At 36.5% G+C, this 22,614-nt stretch overlaps 1 protein-coding gene across 1 annotated transcript in view; it reads right to left on the reverse strand.

The window, feature by feature from the left end:
* Window positions 1-785: 785 nt before the first annotated feature.
* LOC123522820 (uncharacterized) overlaps window positions 786-22,614 on the reverse strand; it is a 47,523-nt gene continuing 25,694 nt past the window's right edge. The window contains exons 2-6 of the mRNA XM_053549077.1: window positions 11,972-12,551; window positions 10,768-10,926; window positions 8,089-8,268; window positions 6,068-6,137; window positions 786-2,533 (exon numbers count right to left, since the gene is read on the reverse strand). Of these exons, the coding sequence (XP_053405052.1) occupies window positions 786-2,533; window positions 6,068-6,137; window positions 8,089-8,268; window positions 10,768-10,926; window positions 11,972-12,532 (2,718 nt within the window). The 5' untranslated portion in view covers window positions 12,533-12,551. The remainder of the gene's footprint in view (window positions 2,534-6,067; window positions 6,138-8,088; window positions 8,269-10,767; window positions 10,927-11,971; window positions 12,552-22,614) is intronic.

Consider the following 22,614-nt stretch of genomic DNA (forward strand, 5'->3'; position numbering starts at 1 on the left):
CACAGTTTTACGGTCCAGCATAAGTGGTATATTCTCTGTGATGATATGATAGAAGACATTGTGTCTAAAATTATTTGTCCTCCACCTACGATTAATAAGGATAAGTTGACTGTAATTCTTTGCTGAAAACAGTACTGGTACAGAATCAAAGGACATTAGATAGGTTAAATGCCTGCCATTACATTACTATAATACTCTTAAAAAATGGTGCGAAACAAAAAAAAATATTTCTACATCACACCTGGTTTACCAATTCTTAGCCCACCTGAGCACAAAGTGTTCAAGTTCAGCTATTGTGATAGCTCGCTATCTGGTGTCCGTCCAAACTTTCATATATGGTAAATCAGGGTTTTGAAAGGAGGTAGTCTCCAGTATTTTTGCACTCAAAATTGTTTTATAAGTCTTAGAATGTAGTGATCGATCATTGCTCACACTGCGGGGAGATCAATGCAGGGATATTCAATGTGGTGCATGTCTTCATTTGTCTCCATCGTATGTATAGACAATTTCGAAATGCTATACCAATTCAGACTCTGGACGGATAGGCTTTGTAATTCTTACAATATGCGTGCTTCTGGCGAACTGGACAGGAAATGAGACATATCTATTTCCTTTAAACAACATCTCTGAAACCATTTGGCGGAAGTTGATGAAACTTGGCCTGGATGTCCAAAAGAAGACATAGTTTGACCAAAATGCAGGTCAGAGTTATGGGACTTGACCCAGTGAGGTTGGTAGTTGACCTAGAAAAAGAAAAAAATCAGTTTCAAAGCTATATAATGCCTTTAAATGTAAATGCTATATGTACTTGGCAAAACCTTAACCAAGGAACCAATAATGAACTCAACGACACTGTCAGGAGAAATAAATTGCTTTTCAAAAATTTTACATAAACGCTCGCAATCGGACGTACTTTGAACGAATATGTCACCTAGATTAAGGCTGGACTGTATACATGCTTGCATTTCTTCTATACATTTAAAAATACATTTCTGGACTGTTGAGATAAGATATGTATGTTTAAAATGATTATCTATTGTTCGTCTGTGTTGCAATACACGTTTGTCCGTTGTAACAATATCGTATATATACTTTGAAACGGATGAAGCGATTTGAGGCTCTAGACCACATAGCATAATTAATACATTTTCCTGTTCTAAGATTTCATCCAATGCTATGCACTTACTGAAAAAGTCTGTAATATGCTGTACACAATGACCAGATAAATCTGTGTTTACCGAATCTGGGAACGGCGCGATACGTTCTTCGAAACAGATAGCAATATATACAGCAGCCAAATATTCTTGAAATGACTTGTGAACAAACGAAATGACCGATCTTCTACTTCTACTTGCAGACAAACTCTGACATTTATCTTCAGACAAGATTCCCAATTTCAAACAACATGATTTTACATCTTTTGATATTTTCTTTTGTTCAAAGGTAGAACTATCAAATGACAAAGACGTTTCTTTCGTGTTATTGAACAGTGTTTCATAAGCTAACCTTGAAACATCATGAATGATATAACTATGTGATTTACAGACTTCAGAATCTCTCAGACAGAGAGGAAGTTTTACATTTTTCAGGTCTTCTGATTTCTTCATCATTTTTGTGAACAGAGGATCGTCGGAGTTTTTCTTGTGCCAATCAAAGAAAAGCTCCAGCATTTCAGTGTATAGCGCACATCTGGAGATTTCATCATGAAGTTTGTCGTCAAACCACAGGCAAATCAACTGCTGCAGCATAATCGCTGTATGTTTTAGATTTTTCACAGATTTGTTTTCAAGCGCCTTTTCACAATCACTTGAAACTTTGTCTTTTTCAAACGTTTTGTTTAATATTGGAACTGTCTTTCCAATCATGTTCCTTAAAGATGTTTTATCATCAAACCCCTTAAGGACAATCTTATGTCGTATCTCTGTATCGCTTATTCCTAACGTTGCAATTTTCCAGGGTCGTGACGTAGTTATGACGGTATACTGCTTCAACGAGTCTCGTTCAGGAGGACGTTTTGACGCTTGAGAAGTCCATTCATCAAGACCATCAAGAACAACGAGACAGGTTTGAGACTCGCATTCAAGAAGCTTCGTTAGAACAGGATGATCGTACTTTTCCTCCAGCATTTCTTTTATTTTTACCTTATGTGTATAATGACGGAGAGGAAGAAGAAACAAAAAGTTAAATTTCTTCATTTCCCTGACGCCACTGAACTCATCGTCAATAATTTGTCCTTCATCAGAATGTGCCAAACACCAGTAATTTACCAAACTTTTACAGAAACTACTTTTACCTGATCCCGCTTCTCCGAGGACATAGACTTTTTTTAAAGGTTTACGGTCTTTTTGGAAAATATCAGACATTGATAGAACAGCAGTCTCCTCTGTTTGTTTGTTACCCTTTGATTCAATTACCATTCGTGGTCTGACGTACAAATCTTTAAAGTCACACAGATTACCCTCCTGTTGTTGTGGAAGTGCAGACATGTGTAGCACATCTTCACTGTAAAACTCTATCAAACTTGTCTGTAACTCTGTAATGTTAAAACACGACTAAATAATTATAATGCACTGAGAACCCATACATACGGAAGCCTGTATGGGGCACCCTGATGATGGGATGATGTCGTCTATGTTGAGTTGCACAACACAACAAGTCGTCAAAAATGTGCCGAAAAACCTCTGTACACCACATCATGTTGTCTTAAGATATGTCAACGTGTCGAGTTATTAAATCCGACAAAATAACATTTTATATATGTCAACTTGAAGTAACATGCCTTCCGACATACTCCATGCCGACATACGGTATACAACGAAACAAGTTGTCAAAAAGCATGACAAGCAACCTCTGTAGATATGTCAACTTGTCATGTTATTTAAGCAACTCTACAATATGGAAGCGTATATCGTACATCCTGCTGGCGTGTTCGTGTAGGGAAAGGCATGTTATGGTATGTCGACATGCTTCAATAGAACACATCATGCCGACATAATTAACATCTCTTGTCTATATAATATTTCAGTATCGCTACTTAAAGTTTTGTGGCATGCTAATATGTTCTTACCTTTGCTACATATATTATTACGACATTTTAATAATAAGGATATGTAGACATACATCAACACATCTTTGCGAGAAGGTGTATCGCGCTTTTGCTATATATACAGAGTATCGCGGTTTATCTTTTCCCTAATTATATATATGATCTTAGTATTCCGACATACGTTTTGACAACTTTACCACTTAAACCATTTCGGAGAAACGTCAAAACATAGTAACTAAACTGTCCGTCCGTGTGTCCGTCTCTCTGTCTGTCCGTCTCCACTTTGCCTGTATGGAGCATAACTTAAAAAAACTAATCAAGGGATTGACTTCTCTCAGTTCGTCTGTCCGTCCGTCCCCACTTTGTTTGTCCGGAACATAACTTAACTAGATGACACGGGCAATATGTCGAGCCCGCCCTTTAAAATATAGACTGTGACCTCGACCTTTGAGATAAGAAAGGTGTTTGCACACATGACACTCCGTCTCATCAAGTGAAACATTCATGCTAAATATAAACAAGATTCCTCAATGCAAGTCAAAGTTATGGGCCGGACAAGATCTGATATGACATTGATCCCCAGTTGTGACATTGACTTTTAAGTTAGGATATGCATTGACACCCGTGTCACTGAAGTCAAATCATGTCAAAGTTTGGGCCGGATTACATGACATTTGACTTTCAACTGTGACATTGACCTTGAGATAAGAACCTGGGGTTTGCGCATGCCACTGTGAAAATGACCAGATGACTCCAGAGCATTAAATAACACTGTCTAAGTAAAAAGAGAACATTTGTTTTAAAAGATATCGTTCCGACGGTACTTGAACCTCCACCCTTCGAAATTTGTTCATTATTTGTTCTTTAGCCAACACCTTAGACCACAGTTACATGGCAGATTTCTTTTTTAAATTGATATTTTATAGAAGCGGAAAAGTAAAGTTCATGAAATTTTGTACTGAACTTAGTTCAAAATGAAATTACTTATGCTAGAGAAATATTTCTTCTGCACTGCACTTCTTTTATTATAATTATTATCTAATCTTAATTCAAATATTGTAGGGTGACCTTCTATAATAACCAAGAAAATAGATGGACAAAGAAAAAGAAAAAAGGAATAACTCAACAATAACTGGGGCTAGATTTAGTTATGGTTACTGGGTATTTCACTCTTTCTCATCGCCATCTACCTAATTCCAAGATTGAAGTTAATCCTAGCATAGTTTTTAAGTTAAGCTCCGGACAAGCAAAGAGAAAGTAAAAATGAGCTAAAACAAATTACTAAAATTGGAATAATGGTTTCTGGGTACTGCACTCCTCCTTGTTGCCATCTATCTATATTCCTAGTTTGAAGTCTATCCCTTGCATACTTCACGAGTTATGCTACGGGCAAGCAAAGTGTAAGTAAAACTCAAAACTCAGAATAACTCAAAAATACTAAGATGAAGTTATGGTTACTAGATATTGTACTCCTCTTTGTCGACATCTACTTATATTCCAAGTTTGAAGTCAATCTCTTAATAGTTTTTAAGTTATGCTCTGGAAAAACAAAGTGGGGACGGACGGACAGACTGAAAAACGGACGGTTCAATTACTGTATACCTAAACAATTATTTTGACATTTTTCGGCAATGGTTTAAGTGGTTAAATTATCAAAATGTATGTCGTAATACTATTATAATATACATAATTAGGGAAAATATAAACCGCGAAGACGTGTTGATGTATGTCGACATATCCTTATTATGAAAATGTCGGAATAATATATGTAGCAAAGGTAAGAACATATTAGCATGCCGCAAAACTTTATGTAGCGATACTGGAATATTATGTAGACAAGTCATCTTATTTATGTCGACACACTGTGTTCTATTGAAGCAAGAAGACATACCATAACATGTTTTTCCTATATGAACTCGTCAACAGGATGTACGATATACGCTTCCATACTACAACGTTATTATACCGACAAAATGATATGTTGTATATGTGAACTTGATGTATGTTGGCAGGAATGTTACTAAAAGTCGACATTTACAACATATTATTTTGTCGGGATTTATTAACTCGATATGTTGACATATTGTAAGACAACATGTCATGGTGTATAGAGTTTTTTTGTCATAATTTCGACGGCTTGTTGTGATGTGCAACTCGAAACAGACGACATCATCTCATCATCAGGGTGCCCCATACAGGCTTCCGTACATACACATACATTTCAGCGAATAACTGGTTTATACCACATTTTATGTTCTGATTTGTAAGTTACAATAATTTTCAAAACATGAAGTAAGATAAAAAGAATAAAATATATCTCCCTCAAGTTTGATCATTTCAACAACATGTTAGATATAAAAATATTCAATGTAAAACATTTTATATAAACGCATTGGAAAATAACACCACAGCTGTCATATACGGGACAACGTCCACGGATATTGGAACAGGGTATACCTGCGGAAACTAGATTTATATTCAGTGGAGTGATAAAATACAATACTGTTTTGTCAAAGGAAGCAAACATTCCGTGTTGGCAAGATAAATTTAAATAAGTGAAGTGAATTCGGTTAAACTCCCCTTTCATCCAGAGAGGGTCATATCAGGGCCGACCAGACTGGGCATCGAACTCACGATATCCTGCTAACAACTGTGCCACCAAGACGATGTTAAACTTACAACTATTGCAGGTTGAATCAAATTCAGATATACAAAAAGTGTATAAAAATACTTTAATCCAGAAAGGCATAATTCATGAAATAAAACTGTCCGATTGATGAGTGATGATGTGGAACAACTACTTTAAGTTTAAGTAAAATCGATTTAGTAATAACAGAGATAAAGTGAGTGCATCAAAATTTTAGCCTGGAATTCTAATTAAACATGGGCCAATTTTCATAAAATATTGGGGTGAGAATTATGACCCTTGTCATATGATGTGTAACAATAGGAAACCAAACTTTAGTATTCAGTCAAATTATTAAGACATTTAATCATTTGTGGTATATAATGCTCTATTACCTAACTTGGACTTTTCGTAATCCGACTGTTCCTTTTTGGCAAAATCATCTGTCTTTGGTCTTTTTATTTCCTTTAAAGAAACATTTCTTTGTTAAACAAATTTTATATATAATACATACATTAAACATTTTTTAACTTACATGTTTCAAAAGAATCAAAAGCCTAGTATCTCTAAGCCAAGATCCACTATATATTAAGAATCAAGAGTCTAAGTATCAAAAGCTTAGTACCTCCAAACAAAGTACACCTATATATAAAGTATCAAAAGTCGAGTATCTCTATATGCCAAGATCCCCTACACATACAGTATCAAAAGCCTAGTATCTCTAAGCCAAGATCCCCTACACATAAAGTATCAAAGGCGAGTATCTCTAAGCCAAGATCCCCTATATGTAAACAAGAGGGCCAAGATGGCCCTAGGTCGCTCACCTGAGAAACATACTACAACAGTGTAAACATGTTTAACCTAGTGATTTCATGAAAACAAATATTTTGGTCAATTTTGATTAAGATTGGACTAAAAATGTGGTCTCTTGAGTTTAAACAAGTATTTTCTTAGATATGACCTAGTGACCTAGTTTTTGATCCCAGATGACCCATTTTCGAACTCGGCCTAGATTTCATCAAACCAATCATTCTGACCAATATTCATGAAGATCAACTGAAAAATACAGCCTCTATCGCATACACAAGGTTTTTCCTTGATTTGACCTAGTGACCTAGTTTTTGACCCAGGATGACCCATTTTCGAACTCGGCCTAGATTTCATCAAGGTAATCATTCTGACCATTATTCATGAAGATCAATTGAAAAATACAGCCTCTATCGCATACACAACTTTTTTCCTTGATTTGACCTAGTGACCTAGTTTTTGATCCCAGATAACCCATTTTCGAACTCGGCCTTGATTTTATCAAGGTAATCATTCTGACCATTATTCATGAAGATCAATTGAAAACTACAGCCTCTATCGCATGTATACACAAGGTTTTTCCTTGATTTGACCTAGTGACCTAGTTTTTTACCACAGATGATCCATTTTCGAACTCGGCCTAGATTTCATCAAAATAATCATTCTGACCAATATTCATGAAGATCATACAGCCTCTATCGCATACACAAGCTAAATGTTGACGGACGACAGACGACAGACAGACGACGGACCTAGGACATCGAGCGATCAGAAAAACTCACCTAAGCAGTGCTCAGGTAAGCTAAAACAACAAGTCTAAGTATTAAAAGTCTAGCATCTCTTGGATAAGATCCCCTATATATATATATATTGAATGACAATGAATAGTTATTATGAAACTCATTAAAAAGAACATTAAGTCATTGTTTCATCAGAGTGTCCATACCTTTCTACAGTTTATTACTTATCTAGAAATAATTATAGCTAAGCATATGTTCATTTGAATTGGTCTACTACTTCAGATGTGGTCTACTCTTCACGAGAAAGAAAGAAAGAAAGAAAGAGAGAGAGAGAGAGAGAGAGAGACAGACAGACAGACAGAGAGAGAGAGAGAGAGAGAGAGAGAGAGAGAGAAAGAGAAAGAGAGAGGATATATATAAGTGTCAAAAGTTTAATATCTCTAGGTCGAGTTTCCCTATATATAGACGGCGATATCAAAATTTATTTCAGGTCGAAAAATCATCATGTTTACATAGTTAAAAGATAATTACTGTGTATTAATAGTCTTTACTTCATACAAAACAACAGAAAAAAAATTAAAGTCAGAAAGTTGATACCTCCGTTTGTTCAGACACGAGAGATTCCAGTTCCGTATACAGAGCTACAGAACATTGAAAAGTCAGGCAGCATATACCTTCATTTGTTTGTGACATGAATAACATAAAATGTACACAGTGTATACCTCCATTTGTTCAGACCTGAACAACATCAAAAAGTTATAAAGTGTATACCTCCGTTTGTTCAGATCGGAACAACATCAAAAAGTTATAAATTGTATATCTCAGTTTGTTCAGACCGGAACAACATCAAGAAGTTATAAATTGTATACCTCCATTATTTCAGACATGAGAGATTCCAGTGTAGACATTTTCATTTTGAGATCGTCACAATCGTCCTTAGTCGCAAGACCTTCTGTTGATTTTCTCATAGCTTCCATTAATTCTTCTTTGATATCTCCAAGAACTTTCTCCATATTTTCAGTGGTTATGATGAAATCGTCATTCTTCAGCTGTTCAGATATACGTTATTATATGTAATTTAGAAAAGTTACTAAAATGTTTTATGACAGAAATTTCTGACGATGGCGCTTAATATCGCATACATTTGATGCGAAAACTAAATAGCGAATTAGTCATGAAGCGCATGTTCTGTTTAGGTTCTTCTGGTACGCCACCATAAAATACTAAACTATCAAAATATATTACGTTGTTCCGTTTATGTGCGCGCTCCCCCTCTAAAATCGCCGGACCATAGGTAATTTGTCAAATGTTCTGGGTAAAATAAGTAGTTTTTCTCGCTCGCTACACTCGCGTACACATACTTTGTCTTTTGTTCTGACTGACGAATATAAAATATGCATTTTTCTCGCTCGCTACGCTCGCATTGATAATTTATCTTTTGTTCTGGGTGAAAATATGCATTTCTTTTTATCTCGCTTGCTATGCTCTAATACGTAATTTGTCTTCTATTCTGAGTGAAAAATATAGAATATACATTTTCTATCGCACAGGTAATTTGTTTTTTGTTTCTGGTGAGAAAAAATGCATTCTTTTTCTCGCTCGCCATGCTCGCACATTTAAAAGCTGACAAAGTTTACATAAGCACTTTACAATTTAAAAACTTCAGAATTCAGGTTAAGAATCAGAGATACTTGTGCAAAAATATTTTCTGACAATTCATAAAATGTGACCATAATTAGCATGTTATTTGGTCTGATTTTGTCACAAAACCTGTCGTTTGTCAATAGCAAATAAAGTACCTAAGAATGCCCAGAATGAACCAGATGGATCCATTGTTTTCAATTTTTTCTGGGGGAGCATCCCGCCCCCCCCCCCCCCCGCCCACTTGCTACATACACTACAAATATTTTACGCCCCCTCTAATACCAAATCCTGTATCCGCCCCTGAAAACGTATAACGACCCCAAAACAGATAATTCAAAAGGAAAACACGCCAACAAGAAAAAATTAGAAATGTGTCCATGGGACACAGATGCCCCCACTACATGACAAAGGACACAGTTCAACTTTGAGAAAACAATATGTTGCTATTTAAAAAAATGCAAAAATAACCATATATAATGTACATATAAACATATATGCTTTCTTGAGATTTTTAGATACCTGACCATCACCGCATTTTACTTTTGGAGCTACGCGCGACACAACATTAAAATGACCAATTTTTAACTAAGTCAGGGGCCATAACTCCTACATGACTGAATGAATCCGGACGCGAAACCCCAGGTGCACAACTACACATGCTGACCAACTTTCCTGTAAACTTTGGTGACTCTAGGTCAAATACTTTTGGAGCTACGCGCGACACAACATTAAAATGACCAATTTCTAACTAAGTCAGGGGCCATAACTCCTACACGACTGAATGAATCCGGACGCGAAACCCCAGGTGCACAACTATACACGCTGACCAATATTCCTGTATAGACTTGTGACTCTACGTCAAATACTTTTGGAGCTACGCGCGACACAACATTAAAATGACCAATTGTTACAAAGTCAGGGGCCAAAACTCCTACACGACTGAATGAATCCGGACGTGAAACCCCAAGGTGCACAACTACATATGCTGACCAACATTGCTGTAAAGTTTTGTGACTCTACGTCAAATACTTTTAGAGCTACGCGCGACACAACATTCTCGGAAGGACGGACGGACGGGCGCACAACGCAAAAACTATATCCCTCCGACTTTCATCGTGTGATAAAAAAAGATTTGCGAAAATAAAAAAAAAACAATATTGGAAATCCAAAATATACTGAAGACGAATGTGAATGGATCCTTCTCAGATCTTCATTTAGAAGATCAAGTCAGATTGTAGCGACCCCTAAAGTATCAGAGACATCAATATGTAACCGCTATCTGTCGGGAATAATATTTGACCAATATTACGGTATTACATCAACTTTGCAAAACTTTTAACGGTTGAAATTGAAAAACCGTACTGGTCCAATATATATTGCTTGATGGGTAACTTAATATTACAAACATTTAACAATCCAGATTTTTCAGTATTACAATAAATGACAGTTTGTTGATGCAAAACTAAAATAACATTAGAAATTCAGTGAATCAGTTTTTATAACCTTTTTTAACCCTTAACTTGCTATATTTTTTATAAATTAAATGAACTTTTCCGGACAGTAGCATTAATTGTTAAAAAGGGTGCTTATCAAAAAGATACCGACTGAGTTGCGAGTATTGCATATTATGATCACGGAGGTGCAGGCTGATCATGATTTGAACTGGACGCAAAGGCAGAATCAATAGTGTACAGTATGATAAGAATTAGACAGATTTAGCAACTTCTTCGAATTTTAATCTTAATCTTTGTCTATTTAAAAAGGAATATCTAAAAACTTACATGTATCGTACCAACCTCTTCAAGTTTCTTTACGGCGTCCTGAGCATCTTTTCGGATTTTAATCTTATTCTTTGTCTATGTAAAAAAACATATTTAAAAACTTACAAAATGTATCGTACCAACCTCTTCAAGTTTCTTTACGGCGTCCTGAGCATCTTTTCGGCTGATCAGTTCCTTACCATCTTCCAGCACTGCAATCATATCATCTATGTATCTATTTGCATCTGCCTCTTCTAATTCCATGGTGCTTGAGTGGAAAATCTCGTTTCTGTATTGTCTCACCTGTTTCATTGATTAAACAAAAATACATTTATCTTTCATTCTTCGATATTGTGAACTTCTTTAAGAACACAGCTGTGTTAAGTGTTACCAGAATCTTAGCTTATATATAAAACCAGTAAAAACAGCAGTAAAGATAGATCTACATGGTTACAGATTTGTAACAATGCCTGTTTAAGATGAATTATGTTTAGCGGGTGTGTGTGTGAGTGGGGGGGTGGGGGGGGGGGCACTACTTCGAACGTAAGATGTTCGCTAAGAGTATTACCTCAGACTCGAAAGCCCCGTAAGTTACGACCCCCTACGTAGACGTTCTCACAGCATATAAAAGACATTATATGTCTACCTCTCTAAAGATGAATTTGTTAGTTTCTTATTTCATTATATATCTTTATATATGTTGCCAAAATTACGACTTGTTTTTAGAAGTAAATATAAAAGGCAGATCTTGCATCTTTTGCATTGTATGTTGTCGGACTATTTTCATTTGATATACATATCCTGAGATAGTTTTATAAATCATGAGCGAGCACAAAAATCCACTCATTTCTATTTTTACATTGACAACATTGAAAAATATTGAAGATTTCGTTCGATAACAAAACAACAGTCAAATACACGGAAGAATAATATTCAAAGGGATGTTCATTATAATTATACTTACTGAATGAATAGCGAACGCAGCAGACCATGATGTGCAGGCTGATCTTGGTCTGCACTGGTCGCAAAGGCAGAATCACCAAGGGTTAAACCTTTTGTAAGTCAGGCGTGATTTTGAGCAGAATTTTCGACAAGTACAGTTACAATTGCTACTACAGATAATCAAAAGTTATATAAGGATGGAAATTTATAGGAATATGTTGTTACAATGCAGACTGCATGTGTAAAAATAGATTTTGTACTTACACCATTTATGTGTAATATGTTTGGAGTTTGCAAGGAAACAAGCTTAGAATGCATTTACCTATAATTTAGTATAAATTTTACCAAGCTGACAAAAATTGTATTTGAAATATTAAAGCAGAAGTGTCCGAATGTACAATTTTACCTTTAGAAATACATTGGCTCCACCTAAATTACACAGAATGTGATTATGAAAATATTTGTTGTTGATAATCACATGCAGTAATCCCGTGCAGTCGATGTCGGCTGCTGATGTCTTCTGATCATATCCAGGAGCGTTGATGAAACATTTAGCTATACTCCACGGATCTCCAGTCCACTGCTGAGATTGGGTGTTTTTCCAAGAAGGAGCTGGTGGTGTGTACGCATGGTTAGTTATAATGTTGTCATAGATGGCGCCACATACGTTGTTTGGACAAGCAATTTTACCAGTCGTATAGCAGCAGTTACAGTTAGCTTGGCCATAAGGACATTGATTCTTTCCTATTTTAACATGGTCAGGTTTGAGAGTTCTCAGAGCACACTGACCACATGTCACAGTCGATAGATTCTTTGTCTGTTTAATGTTATCTAAGATGTCTTTATGCTGTTGTTTGGCGACGTCGTCACAAAAAGGCGATAGTCCTTCTTTTAAATATCCTAAACCAAGTCCGGCTTTCACCCATTGTCTGTACTTTTCCTTCTCTAAATGACGTTGATGTGCCATCCTGATAATGGATTGGAACCTAAGCGAAAAAAGTAATAATTACATATTAATTACAGAACAAACAGACTTCAAGTTCCAACAACGTCATACGCAGTTTGCCGGTCACGATCAACTTGTATATCAAGTCGAGGTTCATACAGGCTTTTTTAGTTATCGATCGGAAACCAGCCTTCAGCTCAAGGTCACTGTGACCTCGACATTCGACCGGGAGCAGACTGGGTCATCTACCATTCACGACCATTAGGCCAAGGATATTTGAGGTTCCTGAGATGAAGCGTTCTTGACTTATTAAACCAATTTCCCGCTCAAAGTCAATACGGCGTTGATCTTTGAGAAAATTCAACTTTACCTAGATAATATGTAATGTTCTTGTACCGAAGCATTTTTCAGTTATCGATCGGAAACAAATTTTCAGCTCAGTGACACCACATTTGAGCAACCGATCATAAAATCAAAGGAGCCATTCATGTACTACAATGTCTTACGAAATCAACACATACGAAAAATAGACACATATAATTATTTTTACAGATTGTACACGGGAGCAAGCATCCGACACTGAGCAAACTTTAGAAAGAATTTTGCCAGGATGCTATAGATTAAGTTTGGTGTACATGTAAATTTGATTAATAGATCCAGAGAAGAAGATTATGTAAATATTGGACAACAGATGCCGGACCAGCCATCTATAAGTTCAGTTCAGGTGAACTAAAAAGGTAGGTGTGAGAATACAACAGAACACAAAGAATGTTTAATTTCTAAACCAAAATAGACTTTCCATTTATAATGTAAACATAAAAAAATTGTATTTGTCAGACTGGGACCGACATTCATGTTATATGATAGGGACAGGTACTTCTCGTTACCACCGCGCTACAGGGGCCTTTCTTACTTTGAAATAGAAAATTTGGATACAATTAATATTTGCGTGTAAACATGACACTTGAAGTCAGGACTTCCCGCTCACCACCCCCACCTTCCTCTCCCCCGTCCATTGTTAAGTTTAACCAATAAAATGCTAAAGCTATTCGCTTAATTTATCCAGGGACAGGGGAGAGGTAGAGGAGAGTGGGGTTGGTGGAGAGTCCTGACCTCAAGTGTCGGTCGATGAAAACATCGCGTATATATCAAAAAGAACTATATATACAGTTTAAAACACCGTAAATACTGATGAATGACCACATATTCCATGTTAAACGTATCATATTATATGGATAAGTAATGCATATATAAGTAGAGGCACTACATACATGTACACTCGTACACTGATTTCAGTACAACATAAAGTGCTCCATAAGGCAAAAATGCCACTAAACCTTTGTACCTTGTGCGATCAATAAACATGTTTTGTGACAGTTAAATTATAAAAGACTAAGCTGACCCGACCCGGGGAGCCATGAGAATTGCTCCAAGGATGTCATTGGACTCAGTGAAGGTAGTACTTGGGTTTTCAGGACTGTCTTGACTGCTCTGACAAGTTCATATTTTGGGAATATTACCGGAATTTGACCTTGAACACTAGCCGACCGGGTTCGAACCTGACGTGGCCTCTTTTCTGTAGGTACTGGCTTGCCATTTGTAACAAGGTATAATTTATTAAAATCGGACATCAGGTTATGAAGATATGGCTCCTCATACAAGGACCACCCCTCTATTTAATATAGGAAGAAGTATGCATATTTTCACGAAAAATGATACATTTTGAGACGGTCCTCCGACGAAACCGTCGGGGTAAAATTATACAAGTTACATATCCGTTTAGACAATGTTTATATTTAATTTATAAAAGTTATTTCATTAAAATATCTTGTGTTTGGAACATTCTACAATTATTTGAAGTTTGAAAAAATTGGACATTTTACGTATGGAAAAGTACGGAAATACAGCTTTTTATCGTTTGGAATTGTCGCGCGTCGACCCTCACCCAAACCCGTGACACGCGACATACGATACGACATTTGGAAAATGATTATCGCATGTCGTTTGAAAATGTCGCCATCGCGTTTGCAGGGTCGGCACACGACAACGCGAAGTGACATCGCGACAATACGAACTGACATAGCGACAATGCAATACGACGCTCGGCAAACGCAACGGCGACATTATAAATGGCCCCAACAGGATTCCGTAGATTTCAGTAAAAATATAACTATGTTAATGTTGGAAAGTTTGGGTGAAGCTTGAAGCACTATCGAGCTAAAGGTAAACATCTAAATAACATTGTTATTATGAAAAAGCTTGGGGGAAGCTTGAACCATTTACGTGTTCGAAGTAAACATCTCCTAAATGGTATTTTTAGTAGGCATTTTTAATCTATCCCGATGACGAGTTGTATACCGGATTAAGGACGTATTTACCTGTTTACCTGTGTAAGGGGACATCTCAAAATATTCAAGTGATATAACGTGGTGTGAGAGTAGCATTAATAATTCCACGACTTAATTGATTTATTTCATACCAATCTGGTGGTTAATATCTTAGTCTGGATATGTCTTCGCTTAGTTTTAAAACGTTTTAGAGTGAAGTTGTACACGTGTAATTGAGTAATGTTAGATATCAACAGGAAGTCGCTTTGAATTCAGACTTTTGTAACCATATTTTCAACAAAGAGAAATGTAAAACAAATCAAACATAATTGTAAAATAATGGATAAACGTAGAATAAATAGATAAACTATAGAATTTTAGCCGTACTGAAAAGGCTGCATTATACGAAAGAGCATTAATGCCAGCTATGTGATATTCAAAAAAGTATGTAACTCTTAATTTCGAGTTACGTACTTTTCTAACCCTATATTTTGAAAAGTTTGATATGCCTTACTGGATATTTCGTCTTACTTCTTCGACATTTCGAATTAAATAACTCGAAAATTGGATTTTCTAATGTCTAATACTCAAAATTTCGACTTAGTATCTCGAGATTTCGTCTAAACAGTTCTATGATAAAACTGGAGTGCGTTCAATCTCCAGATTTCGTACTGTCCACACAAAATCCCACTTATGTAGCCATATGGTGACCACTCGATACTTTGGTCCTAGTTTTTATTTAAAAGCCATATGGCTGATCGACCGACAGTCTGTATTTTCATTTTTAGAAGTCACATGACAGGCCGATCGACCGACATTCGCAGGTTATATATGCTCAAACCCATGCTAAATATTTCGTATAATACGCCTACCGTATATCATTTCCGTATTCGCACATATAGAAAGCGGAATCACTGTATCACTTTATATCACTGTATTTTCTGCTACCATTCTTTTTGTATGGTGTTTGCTCTATCGCAGCGACATAACGACAGACGTTATGAACATCGTTAAGGCGCCCAGTCAAATGTCGCCTCTCCGAACGTCCCGCCAAAGCTGCCCCGCTGAATGGTGCCCCACCAAACGTCGCTGCGCCTAACGTCACCCCGTCAAACGTCGTTATAGCGCCCCGCCGACTGTCACCGAATGTCTCACTGCCGAACTTCGCCCTACTAAACGTCGCCCCGCCTGACTTTAGGGCCTGTGTTTTGCATAGCACTAGCCGCATCATTGAGGAAGTAAAACAGATTTCTCTACGAGTATTAAAGTTACTGCTCGGATAATACTTGCCTTAAGTTTTGCCAAACCCACTCACTCAAGTGTAGCATTGACCTTTCGGAGAGGGATCTAGTGCTCGAACGACAATTCATCTCGCTGAGATAAGCGTAAGGTGTTTTTCCAATGTTAGACAAATTTATAATCTCGATAAAGATAAGACGGTCGGACTGACAAACGTGCGTACGCAAGCATATTGCCCTCTATCTATATTCCAAGAAATATCGTGTAATGTAAGATCGTGGGGTGGGAAGGTTTGGGGAGGGGAATAATTGTGAAATTGAGCAATATTCTCTGGTAACACTTCATAAAGGACATACATATATTCCATCAGAATTAAAATCTTACAATCTTTTATCTCCAATTTAATTGATACTGTCATTTATCACATGTTTGACGTCGCAGGAGTGTAATAAAGCCATGACATAAAATGATAATACACTAGTGTAATAAAGCTTGACGTCGACGTCGTTTATAGTATAGGAGACGTTGGTCAAATTGGCTTGTTTATATAGTAAAAGAAAGTAGAATTTTTGATGTTTCGACAGCAAACCTAACATGTGATAAAAAGAATATTGATTTTGTGATTTTCCACTGTCATATCATTCCGGAAAGCGGAAACGACGTTTGACTGGATGACATTTGGCGGGCCGACATTCGGCGGAGCGCCATACAGACGTTTGTCGGGATGACAATTGTAGGGCGACATTCGGTGGGGCGACGTTTGGCTAGGCACCATAGCGGCGTTCTGCTGGGCGACGTTTTGCGGGGGCCGTAACGACTTTCTGCAGGGCGACATTATGGTTATAATGCAGTAATTCGGTCAAAAATGTGCTTCCTTGGTGTATCGAAAGAAGTCCCTAATACATAGATCCTAATTTTTCCATTTTTCGCGCATTTGCGCGTAAATCGGGGGCCAAATGGGCATTATTTCACTCGTGGAATGACTTTTACATAAAATAGGACACTTTTCATGCTAATATTCGCATGTTTTCGAGTTGTTTACTTGAAAACGAAAGTAGGGTGTTTATTCTGCGGACCGATTTCTGAAATGCGGCAATATGAGGGTACCTGACTTCAGTTGACTTGCATTCCACTGCATACTATTCAACACCCCTTTTTCTTTTCGTTTTCTTGAAGCAAATGTATGGATATCTTGTGGAAAATAGGTCTACGAAGGGGTGAAAATCTAGAAACTGTAACAAAATTGTTCTGAAGTAGCTGAATTTTATACTGATGAAACAAAGAACACTTTCTTTTATTGGTATATAGCCTTATCCGTGGCGACTTCCGGCAGGACGCCATAACGACGTTTATCGTTGTATCGCTGCGATAGATCGAAATAACGAAATATCACAAATCAGCCACCGTATTTCATTTCAAGTCATTTTTTCGATTAATAAATATATAAAACATACAGTTGTTCTAATATATATCTAAACGCAGACAATATATGTACAAAAGTATTGGAAAGCACCGAACATAAAACATGTGTTGAGGCATCCAAACAGTGAACATACGTGTGTCTTTTAATAGTTTTGCAGACACGAACTATTAAAAGAAGTAAAATAGTGCTATATTTTCAATTAGATATAGTAACAAATCTACCTGATTTATTTTCTAAACCAGTGTATAATGATCCTTGGAAATAAATCATCGCTTGCTATAGCCCTGTATCTTTACATGCGTATACTTAAATGCATTTGAGAAAACCCCCAATATTTAATCGGCATACGACATCCAAGTCAGCACCGGGATAGGCTAGAAATGCCTATTAGACATTGTCGGTTTATGTGAAGTCTGACTGTGAACACCGAATGCGGACTGTCTAGGGAGCGTTTCAAAACACATTTATTCATTTAGTTTTGGTAAGCGCCGTTTTTTATAGTATTTCTGTTATGTAACGGCAGGCAGTTGGCCTAACCAGTGTTCCTGGATTGCTTACCGGTACAAGTTAACCCTTTCTCAGCAAGTGACTGTTGCTGTTTTTTCATGGAAAATGTTAAAATGTAACGAGCAAACTATTTTTAAGTTGCTTTAACACAGTGACAAGTCAAACCCACTAACTGTGATACTGAAAATAGACTGGTCGGAGACCATGAAATTACAGTTTGATGATCATCTGACTTTCATTTTAAGCTAGTGTAGAGATTTTTAAACTATCAAAATGTGTATCCCAAGTATAGATGAAGCCGTGCATTCATTTTCAGTGACTACAATTATATGCTTGAAGTGCGAAATCTTAAACAAATTATCCTCTTTTTTACATTATATTCTCGACAGTCTCTTTTATACATTAATGTGCTCGTCAATCTATAATCATGCTTGAGAGATATTTAAAAAACGATTTTTCTCCCTTCCTGATAAAATAGAACGGGGAAATTAATGTTAACCTACAACAAAGAAACATATACTGCAAGGGCGTAGCCAGAGGCGGGAAAGGATAGGTGCATCGGGTGCGATCGCACTTTCTTTTCGGCAAAGCTTCCATTTTTCATTATATCAAAATACCCTTGAATGTCCTTTTTGCGGACCGCTACGCTCGCCAACTTGCCTATATTTACTATTATTGATGTTGTAACCTTTTTATAAAATCTGATGATGATTCTTTATATTATAGAATATGATTTTTAGAAAGGTCAGAGCATTACTTTTATACGAAACTGATTATGTATAACTATTTACATTTTCACAGTAGAGGAATGAAATGTATAAAAATGACAGTTTACATTTACATTAAATTCTAAAAAACGATGTAAAATAAATAATGTAAACTTTGTAACTGAATACAATGACATTTTTAACGGTGATATGTGAATATTTTAACGGTGTTATGTGAATTTTAGTGTAAAAATCAAGGATCGTATATCAGTGAAAAATTGTTTAGCGGCAGGACCCGTGCTACTCATTTTATTCGAAAATGATTTTAAGCGTAATAACTCCGCAAACAATATTTCGAGCGGACGTGCCAATGATATGCTCAACAAGGCAATATACCAAGCACTTTCTACTATCATTGAAATCTGGACTAGAATTTTTAAATGAAGCGTTGACAAAAATTTCTAGCAGGGCTTTTCTCCCTATAAATCTACCTCCAGTAAAAGGATGTAATCCCAAAGCAAAGAAAATATTTTTCCCCAATTCTTAATTTAACATTCCCAAATTAGTGTTACGTTTTAGGAATTTTGCCGGTTTAAAATAGTTTCGCTAATTTGTATGTTTATTTTGGTCATTAAAAACAGTTATACTTAAGAAATAATATATCTCACCCAGTGATTTGTCGTTGAATAAAACATTGTTTGGAGTTCAGATGCGCCCTCGTGATATAATAATACGCATCTGAACGACAAACAATGATTTATTCAAGAGCAAATCACTAAATGAGATATATTATTTCGATTCTAGCACGTTACCAAGGATTTTTAAATACATCCTTGCCAACATTAATTAAATATTTGCACGTTTTCAATCGGTTTCTTTTCCAGCGCGCCGCTATGCCATTTGACGCCATGACGTAATAATTGTGACGTCAGAACAGTGATTTGTTGTATAATAATTCACTGTTTTCTGCCTTCTTTGTTTAATAGGAAAATGAATCTGATCATGTTAGAATGTTGAACAATTACTAAAATGCAGTACATTAATATTTTACACAAAACTATCTTTACACAGATTTTGTTCATTTGCAAATTTTTTCAAATAAAACAATTTTCTAGAACATTTTCCTAATTCCACTGGCGTTGATGGCGTTCCCAAAATGATGAAAGAGGATCTGTCTACATAATTTCTATTTCTAATAATGAGGTACAATTAATTCGTCAAATCGTTCAACGTACAATCCATACCTTATGAATAATATAGACCTGCAACTATCATTCCTAAGACGTTTCAGTCAAAGCACACAAACAGCCCTATACTAGGAGAAGAAGTCCGAATATTTTTTTCCGTAAAATGAATAATGGACATAAATCCGGAAAAAATATTTCGAGCAGTATGTACCAACGATATGCACATCTTATTTCAATAAATCCCTTAGGCTTCAATGAAATTTGGAGTGAATTACAGAAAAAATCTTTTCAAAGACTTTATGTAGGATAATCAAAGGGCCATTACTCAGTACACAAGATAATTTAATTTAATATGAACCTCGTAATACATGCTCAGCTAGAATTTGAACGGATCATTCCTATGAAATTGTTTTCAAATCCTGCTAATTATAATAAATAGCAGTTCGGACAAATTTCATTCAAAAACTACTTTTAAGTGACCCTAACTCCACAAAAAAAACGAGGATACGCACAACAAGGCTTCATAATATCATTTCTGTGAAGTTCCGTTTAAATCCTAGCAGAGGATTTTGAGAAGCTAGATCAGGCTATATGAAGACGGACAGACTATGACGAAGGCAGAAACACAATATATCAAATGAAATGGGAAACATAGTTGATGGAACTTTTGTAGAATTACTATTTGTTTTTAAAAGAAATCTTATTCTAAGTTTATGTATATTTTGGAGAGCTCTTGATAAAAAACTTTACTCGTGTTTGGTTAAAGTAACTCTTCTAGTGTCTTATGAGAACATTCCTTTACTAACATTCATTTAAATTGTCCCAAATAATTACTTCCTATACAAACATAGAACATTACCAAGACTCAGTTTCATTCAGTCTGTTTATATAATACTTGAATGACGTTCTGTCATGAACAAAGTCAGGTACTGTAACAGTGAATTAAATACAAGTATGTCTTGAGAAGACCCCCAGGATTTACAGCACATTCACAGTTCATTGTCCACATCAACTTAAGCCGACAATGTCTATTACGAGGAAGTGTAGGTGAAGTGCGTTTACTACCGTAGTGAATATTGTAAGTAAAACCGATAGTCTTTCATGCTGGATAACTATTTTAGTTGACATAGCAAGTGAAATGACGTCGCACACGAAAATTTGACGTTGCCCCGTCTCCATGTTACCAGCGTTAAACAAATATTAAATATCTGATAAAGACACCTCTGAGGAGCAAATACCTCGCTATAAAGACAATATTTTCTTTCTAATTTGAAGTGATTCATAGTAAAGTAACTTTTGTTTGAACTAGTTTATCTTAGGTCGATTTAATAGCAAGTTCTACAACTACAACTTATACTAAACACTATCGATAACTCATTCCTGATGGAATCCATCGCCACGAGGGTATAAGAAAAGAGAAACCAGTTTCCCTTTTAATGCTAAAGCGTCAAGCAAGGGTACTACTGGTTCCATTATTCACGTCTTTGGTATGACGCGGCCGGGGATCGAACACACGGCTTCGCGCACTCGAAGCGGACGCTCTACCACTAGGCTATCGATGCGGTTAAATTAACTTCTCAAGAGCAACAACCTCTGTGCAACAAATAATTTTCCGTCTTGCTCCAGGAGTTGCACTGAGTATACAGTGCAATGAAAATATTTTGACGAATTAATCGGTTTAATAATATTTTAACTGTGTTTTATATACATACGGTGTTCATTAACATTAACAGTGTCCCGAAAAGCAGCTACTGTACATGTAATTATTATATTCTCTACAAGTGATTGACTGCAAGAAGTTTCCTGCATGAGTCAGAGCTTAGGCGTGATACATATATCACCATGCCAGGGGCGTAACTGGGCCTATTTTGAGAATACGCACGATTGTTAGGGGGGTTCGGGGGCATGCTCCCCCGGTAATTTTCTTTTCTTAGAACATGATTCATAGGTGCGTTCTGGAGGGTATCCGGATGACGAATTTCAATATAAAAATCATACAATTCATTGTAGCAAATTTGATTTAATACCTATTTTTTTTTTAATCTTTAACAGCCGATCTGAACCACATTATTATAAGTGACCAGAGAGGGTCCATCACTAGATCTTGCATATCAAGTAAATGCCAAACTGAATACCAATGATTTTACGGCACAGTGTTGAAAATCATCAAAATATGCAGAACATTTTTCCGATAAAGACAGGAGTTAATTAAATACTTTTTACACGCTTCAGTCGTAAGCATGAAAAAACAAAAAATTCCCCTGATTGACTATAGATGGCTATGGTCGATGGGCTCGTGTCGTATCAATGATCAGTGCGACATTTTCTATTGACATTATTATATATTCAAACACGGAAGTGCCAAACGTCGGCTTTTCCTTTTCGCAAATATGTCAACAACATGTTCTGAACTAATTTCCCGCTCTCTATGAATGTTCAGGAGTCCTAACCCGGACAACCGCTTTCTGTACTCATTGTACTGCGCAGATAGGTCTTCACCCTTCTCATAGTGGAGAAGGATCTTTCTGCGGTTGCAGTCGAGACTGGCATCACTAACAGAATGATCAGACATTTTCTGATGCTTGGGTACATATCGGACGCATACTCCAAGCTTCTCAGTGCATCCGATGTCCACCAAATGCGCCAACAATCACATTCCCCGAGAAAGAGGTCTTCGGTGACATCTACTGGCAGGTTGGCACTGTAAAATTGG

This window comes from Mercenaria mercenaria, chromosome 8, assembly GCF_021730395.1.
Source record: "Mercenaria mercenaria strain notata chromosome 8, MADL_Memer_1, whole genome shotgun sequence".
NCBI lineage: Eukaryota > Metazoa > Mollusca > Bivalvia > Venerida > Veneridae > Mercenaria > Mercenaria mercenaria.